Source organism: Apaloderma vittatum, unplaced genomic scaffold (genome assembly GCF_000703405.1).
Source record: "Apaloderma vittatum isolate BGI_N311 unplaced genomic scaffold, ASM70340v1 scaffold13348, whole genome shotgun sequence".
In the NCBI taxonomy this organism is placed as follows: domain Eukaryota; kingdom Metazoa; phylum Chordata; class Aves; order Trogoniformes; family Trogonidae; genus Apaloderma; species Apaloderma vittatum.
The window spans coordinates 10667-20161 of record NW_009730281.1 but is presented as its reverse complement, the minus strand read 5'-3'; the positions used below and the strand labels follow the sequence as shown (position 1 = coordinate 20161).

General features: G+C 49.7%; 1 protein-coding gene across 1 annotated transcript; it reads right to left on the bottom strand.

The window, feature by feature from the left end:
• Positions 1-7520: 7520 nt before the first annotated feature.
• Positions 7521-9268, bottom strand: LOC104277935 (transcription cofactor HES-6-like). The gene is made up of 4 exons (XM_009874750.1): positions 9206-9268; positions 8660-8755; positions 8442-8517; positions 7521-7966 (listed from the first exon to the last, which is right to left on the bottom strand). The coding sequence occupies exons 1-4, from the start codon at positions 9266-9268 to the stop codon at positions 7521-7523; spliced, it is 681 nt and encodes a 226-aa protein (XP_009873052.1).
• Between the last annotated feature and the right edge of the window lie 227 nt (positions 9269-9495).

Below are 9495 nucleotides of genomic sequence, written 5' to 3'. Positions count from 1 at the left end.
CAGTCATGTGATTTTGAAGCAAATTTCCTGATTGTCCTCGGTCTCTGTGCATGGTATCGGTTGGTGGTGCAGTTTTTGTGCACCTAAACTGGGCTTATTTTGGTGGAAACTAGATCAGAATTTCTGCTGTGAGCTTGCACCAGATGTTCTCCAGGTGCGGAGGAGGATGTGGTGGTCAGAAGCAGCAGCTGGTCCTGTTCACAGCTGTGAACGACGTGCATGTCCGCGGGCTTGGTCCAGGTGACTAAGTCTAGTTGGAAGTAACATCTCTGAGCAGTGTGCCTGATAGATCTAAGAACCGTAAACCCACCCGCTTCATCCAGCTGATCTCCTCTATCACACACAATTATTTAGTGATGTAGACACTGCCCTTGAGCTTATATGACCTTGAGCCCTTGGTGAGTAGTGGCCTCAGGTGGGTGTTGAAGTTTAGCTCTCCAGGGACCATAGGTTGTCATGCCAGGGGACAAGGCTGGAAGAAACTCCTTGTGAAAGGACCAGAGTGTCACTCGGCAAAAATGAGGCACCTCCCAGCCACAAATTTATCATCCCAAGCACAGCTTCATGCTTTCGTGTTGCCTTTATGTCAGCTGTGGGAGGACAAGCAGTGCCTGGTCTGGTTGGGGACGTGCACTTCATCCGGCGGGGTGGGTTCAGACAGGACGTGCTGTGCATCGTGTGAGCCGGGCAGGTTGGATGAGGCAGCAAGACCTGGGTTGACCACACCATTGCCAACACAAGGATGGAGTGGTAGGAGGGCAGTTGGGTGGCAGAAATCTGGTGGGGAGCGTGGATCTGGGAGGGCTGAGAGCAGCAGGAAGGCTTGGCCAGGCACTGCCTGTGTTGTCAGGAAGGCTTTAGTGGTGGCAGGGATATGTTTGTATGAGGATCTTGAAGAGGCAAGTGTTGGAGTTGGGAAGGCAGCAGAGAAGTGATTCATATGGCGGTTGGTTGGAGAGGTACTTTTCAAGTCCTGCCTCGTCTCTTTAATCTGTGCAATCCCTGGCATCTTACTAGTGCTTTTCATCTAGAGATCTCTGAGAAGAATACAATCATCAACCTAAATGGGAGACTGGAAAAATTCAGGTGTGCAGCAGGTGGAGGTGAGAGTTGGGCTTAGAACAAGATCAACCATCTCTCGGGGCCATGGTTATCTGCTGCCCTGCACTGCGCTCTGAAAAACCACAGGGTGATTGACACCAAGTCCAAAGCCTTGGCTTGGATAAGCTGTACTGGTAAGCTCAGGACTTTCTTCTAGTGTCTGGGGTCTGTGTTGGAAAGTGATTTTTGTTCATGAGTTCTTATGGATGAGGGAGGGCAAATCCCTGAACTGCTGCAGAAGCCTTCTAGTAAATAGGTGTGTGTTCAGGAGCACAGCGTCGAGCTATGGAAAACCCCGGGAGGCACTGGTCTCCTTTTCCCCAAAGGATTTTGACAGCAATGTGTCTGGTTTGGAGAACCTGTCTGTCCAGGTATTGCTTTCGTTGTGTTCAATGGTCTGGACTGTTCTTCCATCGCGCCTTGTCTCAGCACTTTTCAGGAGTGCGTGAGGTGGTGTGATTGCTATCCCATGCGGATTGCTTGTTCTCACAGTGGGAAGAGCGCATATCTTAAAGTGCTTGGCTTTGTACTTTAATACTCACGTAGGCTAACTAGGGTAGGGCAGGGGGTAGAGAGGCTTAAAGTTGTGTGGTTACACCTGAGAGGTTTTTCCCACAGCCCCAGAGGGACCCAGGAAAGCGCCGGCTCCTGCATGGGGATGCTCTGCCCTTGCTGTGCGAGCTCCCCTGTCCCAAGTAGCTCAGCCATGGCTCTCCTGGCTCACTTCACCGTCCTGCCTAACATCTGCTCTCCTCAACGGTGGGGAAGTGCTTATTTCTCTCTTTTGCCCTTCTCAGTCTGTGGGAGGTAGAAGGAAACAGCTTGAGCAGCGGGAGATGGTGTGGCCATGCGGAGAAGTGGCTGGGGGAAAGCTCAACAGCCTAAGCTCAGTTTTGCATGTGGCTTGTGTTGCAGAAAGTTACCTGCTCCCTGGCATGATCCATTCTCCATCCACTAGTTGTCTGGGAAAAAAGGGAACGTCCTTCCAGAACAGCTTGAATTTTTCCTTACCTTGTCGTTTTGTGTTTGCATACAGCCTGCTTTTGGTTTTACAGTTTTTCAGCTGAAAAACATTTTTACTGTAGCAGCCTGGAGCGAAGGATGAGGGGTGTACAGGGGAGGGAAGGTACTTCCCACAGGGTTTCCACTGTTCCCTTTGGCAGGCACCAAAAATGACACTTGTGACCCAGAATGGTACAAACTCCACCTCCCCAGAGCAATGCATCTCCTGGTGGGCACTGGGGCTTTGGAAAACACTAAATATTCAGCTAGAATTGAGGGTATCTGGGGGTTGGCAATGCTGGGTCTGTGACAGTTGGCTCCTCAGGGCTGGCCAGCTCCCCAAATAACCATGTTCAGGTGCTGTAAAGCCTTGTTTCGTGCAGCTGTCCAAGTCCTGTGCTTTTAAATACACAGCGTGTGCCAGGAGCGTGCAAGAGATGCCAGAAATGTCCGTAGCAGTAGATGGTAAAAGTGAAGAGGTGAGTGCTTTGTTTCATAGGAAAGACTCTTTACAGCACCGGATAGCATTTCTGATAGGGTAGCAAGACCGGCCTCTGGGTTTCTCCTCTCTGCAAACAAATTTGCAGCTGGATTATCCAGGCCTCTTATGCAGAGAAGGTTTCGGGGCTGTGGGTTTAAAACCGAGTTGCGTGGTTACGCCAGTTTGAACGGGAAGTCACCCTGCAGCAGATTCCTGCCGCGTGGGTGTGCTCGAGGATGAGGGGTGCTGGGTGGGGGCAGATGGAGAGAGGAGAGGGTTTTAGGAAGCTCCTAGTGAGGGAAAGGACAGCTCAACAGTGGTTCCTCCGTCACTCCTCTTACCCCAGCAAAGCCGTTCCCTATTGAGGAGCTTTCTCAGAGCCACAAAGCTTCTGCTCTGCCTTTTCCCATGGCCTCCTTGGGAAGGAGACCCTGGAGAGGAGGCATCGTTGCCGGCTCTCCTCCAGGGCATTCCCTTTGGCACAACAGAAGAGACAGTCCTCCAGCCCCCACAAGAGCCCCTTTGAGCTGTTTCTAGAGGACCTGGTCTCTCTGTGGACTCAAGAAGCCTGTTTTCTTGGAGGTGTTAGCCGTAGAAAACTTGATGAAAATGCTCCGACATGCTTTTTAGCTCCAAATGTGGACTTGTGACACCTAATGGAAGGACCAGAGGAGAGTCTCAGGAGCAGAGTAAGTTCCCAGGCTCTGGTAGGTCTGTGGTGATACCTTGGGCAACAAGCCACGTTCTCACCAGAGCTGTGGTTTATAAATGAAACATCTCGGCCGTGCAGATCAGATCCAGGGCTGGCTTCAGCTTCTGCTGCGTTATTCATGAGTATGTGAAAGCGCTAAAAGATGTGACAGGCGTTGGGTTAGGTTCTCAACACCCCATTACTTCTCATGAGATGAAATATGAGCATGTCCCTGTTAAGACAGAAATGCACACCCTGGAAGCTGGGAGATAATGGCACATATGAAGGGAAAGTGAAGTCTTCAGTGTTCTGCTGCCCATGGGTTTGGTTTCACTTTCCTCCCAAGAGAAGCGTTTTGCTGGCGAGCTGCAAGCACTCGCAGCCATGGCAGCGCGGTTCAAATGAGTTTGAAAACAGTTTGCCCCAGAATTGCTTTTGCCTGGGGTTTTGCAAGGTTGCTTGCTGTGGGTATGGAGGCTTAGTGGAAGAGGAGTTGGAACTAGATGATCTTTAAGGTCACTTTGAACCCAAACCATTCTATAATTCTATGTCTCTGTGATTAGAGCTCCTGGAGAGCTCATACTGGCAGCCCCAAATTTTCCCTTTCCCAACGAGAGCCTTCCATGGAAGAGGCCAGCTGAAAATTTGCCTCGTGTTCCCTTTTTATGTAGCGTGCTCAGCCCTCTTGTGTAGTGATCCGCGGGTGCTCAGCACCGCTCCTAAATCCTTGAAGCATTTTGACCTGCTTGCTGTGGGTGACTGGGGGACCGTGCAGGTCAGAAGATGTTGCTCCAGTGCCCTCGGGGTGGGAGGAGGAGTAAAGGAGCAGGCAGGGATGCTCGGAGGCCCCGAGGGTTGTGCATGTGTGGGAGAAGACAGCACAGCATGACCATAAGCTCTTTTACATACTTTTGAGCCTCTGTACTTCCCTAATGGGGAAGGATTTGGTCCTGTTTTCAGAGAATTAAGTGGGAGTTTTCCTTTTGGCTTCCATGAGAGCCTGGGAGTGCATCTTATGGAAAGCGAGCTGCTATGCACATGGGTATTTTGTCCACCTGGGCTTACGTTGTTATATAAATCTGTCACTGCTTTGTGTTAAAGGCGCGTGGAAGTCCTGAGCCTCAGGTCCAGCCTTCCCCACGTGCCTGTGCACACAGCACTGGCCTCTGCTTTTTAATACTCCGTTCACAAAATACACATCCAGAGCAGCACTCTGACAGGGGACCAGCACCAGGCTGTCCCAGCCCTGCGTGTGCTGGGGTAGAGATGAGATGATGCATCTTGTGACCTCCTCTAGCGAACAGGTCTATCTAGCCATGCCCGTGCCGAGGAGTCTGCTCTGGGTGCTTGTCTTGGCCATTTCCAGTCTGCAAATGAGGTGAAGACCTGGGTGTGCGGCATCCCCACCGTCTGCACCTTCAAACCCCGAGCACCTTGGGTATCAGTCCTGGGGAGAACAGTGGTGAAGTCTTGAAACACCAGGTTACGAGGATGTTAGTGGTGCTGCCTCGGGGACCTTCACGACGCCTCCTTTTTCCTGGGGTTCTAGAAGATGGGAGCAGCTGGCAACACATTTGTTGTCGGTGGAGAGGTTCCTGTGTCGAAGAGCAAAGTATTATCGCTCTTGTACGGTCCTGGGTTTGGTCATACCATGTGAATTTGAAGTACACACAGGTTCCTTTGTGAAGCACAAGCAACAGCTGAAATTCGTTCTACATGAAGTGCTATGAGTAATCTGCCTTTCCAAACAAATATTTTCTTTACCATAAAATAGTGACTCGCAACGGATTCCCTCAGCGTTAGTTGGATACGTGACAGGGAGATCATGTAAAAGGTCACCATCGCTTTGAAATGAAGGCAATGAAAAATGAATGTCTTGTACTAAAGCCATTCCTGGAGATTGTTGGCCAAGCATTGCAGTCTCGCTTTTCTATTTTTAAAACTCTTGCCAGCTGCGATGTGACCCTCCACACCCACGACAGAAAAAATCCAACCCCGAACCTTACTGATTAGAAACAGGAAATAATAAAACTCACTAACCACAAAGTATTTTCGAACTCATAAAGTCAACAAGCAGAGATGGTGAGAAATACATAATTCCCACTGATCTCTTTTCAGCACGGTAACCATAGCTGGTAATTATAGTCACCGGGGATTTACAGCTTTTAGGGGGAGAGTATGGTTTTAAGTTGATGCTGTCAAACCGTAGTAAAATATTTTCATCACAGCCTCTGTCAGCGTAACAATAAGGTGGCCAGAAGTGCCGTGAGATGTGTGAGTGATACCGTCTAGAAGGAAAAGAACATTTCAGGCCCCATCTGCTCCTCTTGCCTGCCCTGCAGACCCGCAGACCCCAGCACCGGGCAGTGGAGGTTCCTCTGGTGGGTGCAGCCATGGGGGCTCTTGTGGGATGGGAGATTTGTCTAAACTCAACGATATCATAGACTGGCCTGGGCTGGAAGGGACCTTAGAGATCATTTAATCCAGCCTCCCTGTCACGGGCAGGGACACCTCTCAACTAGATCAGGCAACACATGGGGACCAAACAGAGATTGAACCCGTGGCCTTGGTGTTACCAGCACCATGCTCAACCGACTGAGCTAACTGGCCCCCTATATGTGTGATAATAAACTGGAGGGGTCTTTAATGTCTTTTCTTTTCCAGGATTTTGCTTTGCCTAAATGTTTTCCTTATCCATGAGCATTCTGTTTGCTCGGGCTGGCCCCAGCTCCAACCCTTGGGATGATTTGGGTGTATTTTCTGTCTCGGCGGTCACTCCGGCGGTTGCCGTCAGTAAAGGGGAAGGTCCTGATTTGCAGGCAGAGGATGGAAGCTGAGGCTGCGGTAAGATCTGTGCAATTCTGCGTCTTTACCTGCCTTCTGACCCCACAGTTGAAGAAACCCGCGCCCTGCTGTGCAGGCCAGTTGTTTCTCCTACCACCCTTATGCCACCGCTCCTAATGGCTTTTCAAAAGCGCTGGATGAAAGGGAAAGCTTCACAGAAAAAGATGCTAAGCCCAGAGGTGATGGATTTCACTCCTTGGGCACATCATCAAATAGATGTCGCTGCATAATGAGCCCCTCTGAACTGCGAGGCCATTAATTAGTATGCGCCATGTTTGTTTAAGAGCTCTCTGCTCTTTTATTTTAACTATGAGGAAGTTTTAACGGCCTTTGAGATGAAAAAACGGGACCAAATGTTGCTGCCAACAAAGCGAGCAGATTTGTCCCAGTCTCCTTGGTCCAATTTGCAGGGAATTTTACCTTCTGCCCTTTAGCCTGTCTCTGCGACTCCCCAGTAAGTAAAAGCTAAATTACTGATCCAGCCTGATAAACCCAACTCCTGATTTACTTCATAACTTTTTAAGTGCTGCTGTGTTCCAGGTGATTCTATCTGTGTGTCACGCACGCTGCTTTTTCTACAAAGCATCAGGGGAAAAAAAACCACAATGAACCGTCTTTTTCAGTCGCATTCAGGAAAAACCGTTCGTGAAAGAAGAAATCAAAAGCAGATTCCCAAGTACTGTTTATTCAGAGCAGGCGAGGCTGGGAGACACATCAGTCGTTATCTTCCAAAAGTTTATTTAGAACTTTTAGTTACGGAAACAAAAAAAAATACTCAAATATAACTATATGTAACGATATATCTCCACACACGCAGCTCACTAGTTTAATATCAAGTGGCTGGGAATGGCATCACTGGAGTGAGCAAGCCAGAGAGCATTTCAAACGACCTAAAAAGTCCAAAGCAAGTTTCTCCCTTTCTCTCTTTTTTTGCTAATTGCTGCAGCGGTTTTACAGGTATCAAAACTGGAATCTCTTACAGCTGCACAGGAATAAAGATAAAAAGAGATCGGCTCTTTATCCAATGAAATGACCTCAGTGGCTCAGGTGAGACCTGAGAGTTAAGCTGGATGCCAGGGAGGGTGGTTGCTTGTTGTCTTGTATTTTTGTTAATGGGAAGTTAATTATTTTTAGAAGGTAAGACAAGAAAGCTATATAATTAATATCAGCTAAAGAGCGTGAGAGGTTTCTATACAATAATTTAGATGTATTAAATAAATAAAAAAATCATAGCAGCCTTCTACAATGCAGGCTACACATAGGTTTACTTCGGCTTGAAGTACCCTGGTCTTTAGTACACCTACGGGAGCAGACCTGCCCCGTGAGTGTTTTAAAGAAACATATCTATAAGATACATACGTACGAGTGTCTAAGGTTAGGATAAACATTTTAAAACACACTTTACCACGGTCTCCACATATCTAATGAACCCACTCTAGGGTTGTTATGGGAAAAATTTGGCTGCAGGACCTGTCTGGGAGGCACAGCGTCAACCTGGCTGAAAACCGACAGCGATGGATGCTGGAAGGAATTTTTCGAAGCCTGCTTGTTCTCCGCCGGGCAGAAGCGCTCCTGCGACGGGTTTGTGCCCCGAGTGCTCCCCTTTGGGCTCAGGGGGCTTTTTGGCGTGGGGAGAGGCTGCTGAGATGGGCTCGAAGACCTTAACGCCGCTTTGCACGTGTCTTCTCCAGACCTGGGTAAGGATTTCAGCAGGTGGTTTAACAGGCGAGCCCCGAGGGTCTTGTCCATCCACTCGCAGGTGAGGAGGAGGTTGTGGACCTCGTGCATGCACTGAATGTACCCGGTGCTGTATCTCTGCTGGGCTTCCAGACCCACTTTGGAGTCAGCTGCATTGGAAAGGAGAGAAGAGGAGTTGGTGAGCAGGTAAAAAAGTGGCCGGTGTGTTCCCGCTTAAAAGCTTTCACCCGGGATCCCGTGTGCACAGGTTTGGGGAGCTCGTTGCCGAAGCCCAGCTGGGCTTTACTATAAAGTGAATAGTTTCCAGGGTGCAGGAGGGAGGTGATGCAGGGTGGGAGCCACCCAGGCAGCCAGCCCTCACCTCCTGCCCACCGCCCAGGGCAAAACTAGACCAAAAAAGCAGAAAGCGGCTCTGGAAGGGAAAAAAACCCCACCAACCTTCCGTGTGTTAACCAGTGCCCAGCTCCATCTCCCCATCTAGTGGAGAAAGCCAAACGCGAGCAGCAGCCCTGACCCTCAAAAAGGTTTGAAAAGCTCAAAAAGGTTTGAAAGATGCTTTTGCCAAACCGCCGGAGGATTAAACCTGCTTCCACCCTCCGCAGGGTGGGGAGAGCGGGGACTCACCCATCAGCTTGCTGCTCTGGATGTTCTGGAGATGCTTCACCGTCATTTCGAGGATGTCTGCTTTTTCCAGTTTAGACTGCTGATAAGGAAAGAGCGCGGCCGTTAGAGGCTGGAAGGGTTTGTACCATGCCCAGTTTCTTAAAAGAAGAGGCCTCCCCCCTCAAAAAACAAATCAAAAGGACAAAAAAAAAAAAAACAGCATAAAAGTGAGCACTTACATCCAGGTGAAATGCACCCACAACGGTCTCCTTCAGCTGGTCCAAGCAGTTGTTAATCCTTTCCCTTCGCTTCCGCTCGATGAGGGGTTTCCTTAACTGGCAGGGAAAAGAAAAAGAGGGGGAAAAATTGAAATTGATTTTTTTTTTTCAATCTTTATCTCCCTGCTGCAGTTCAACGAGAGCAGGGAGCCCCAGCGTGAAGCCAACGAGCCCCATCCCCTGCATGAAGCCAACACGGGGTGACAGGGACAAGGTCTGGACGGAGATTTGCCCCATCATGGCCCACCCCTTAGCTCTCAATTCTCCCACTCATTTTAAGCAGAGTTTACCCAAACGAAACAGAGAGGAGCCTTCCTAAGGCGGAGAAAGGGAGCAGAAAAAAAATACCCACGAAAGGGAGCAGAAAAAATACACCCGCGTGGTTTACATTCAAAGAAAACATCTTTATAATCATCCTCTTTTTTTTTTCCCTAGAAGCAGCGCCCGCAGCCCTCCGTGCCCAAGCGTGGGGCTGCCGTGGGGCACAGCAGCATGGAGGGCACCTACCTTCCTCTCCTCCTTGGTGCTGGCGAGCTTGTGGGTGCCGCCGGCGGTGGCTGCGGCGGTCATTCTAATCCAGCCTGCCCAGGACAGGGATGGGAAGGAGGTACTGAGGCAGTGGGTCGCTCCCTTTTCCCCTCGAAGGGAGTCTTTGCTGCTGGGCTGCTCCTCTGCTGTATTTATAACCCAGAATTAGCATGTGAAAAGGGACTTTCCTTGGCGGGCCTTCTTTTTCCCACACGAGGGGTCGAGCCCGGGAGGTTTGTGGCCATCAATCAAAGCTGACAGGTCACTGC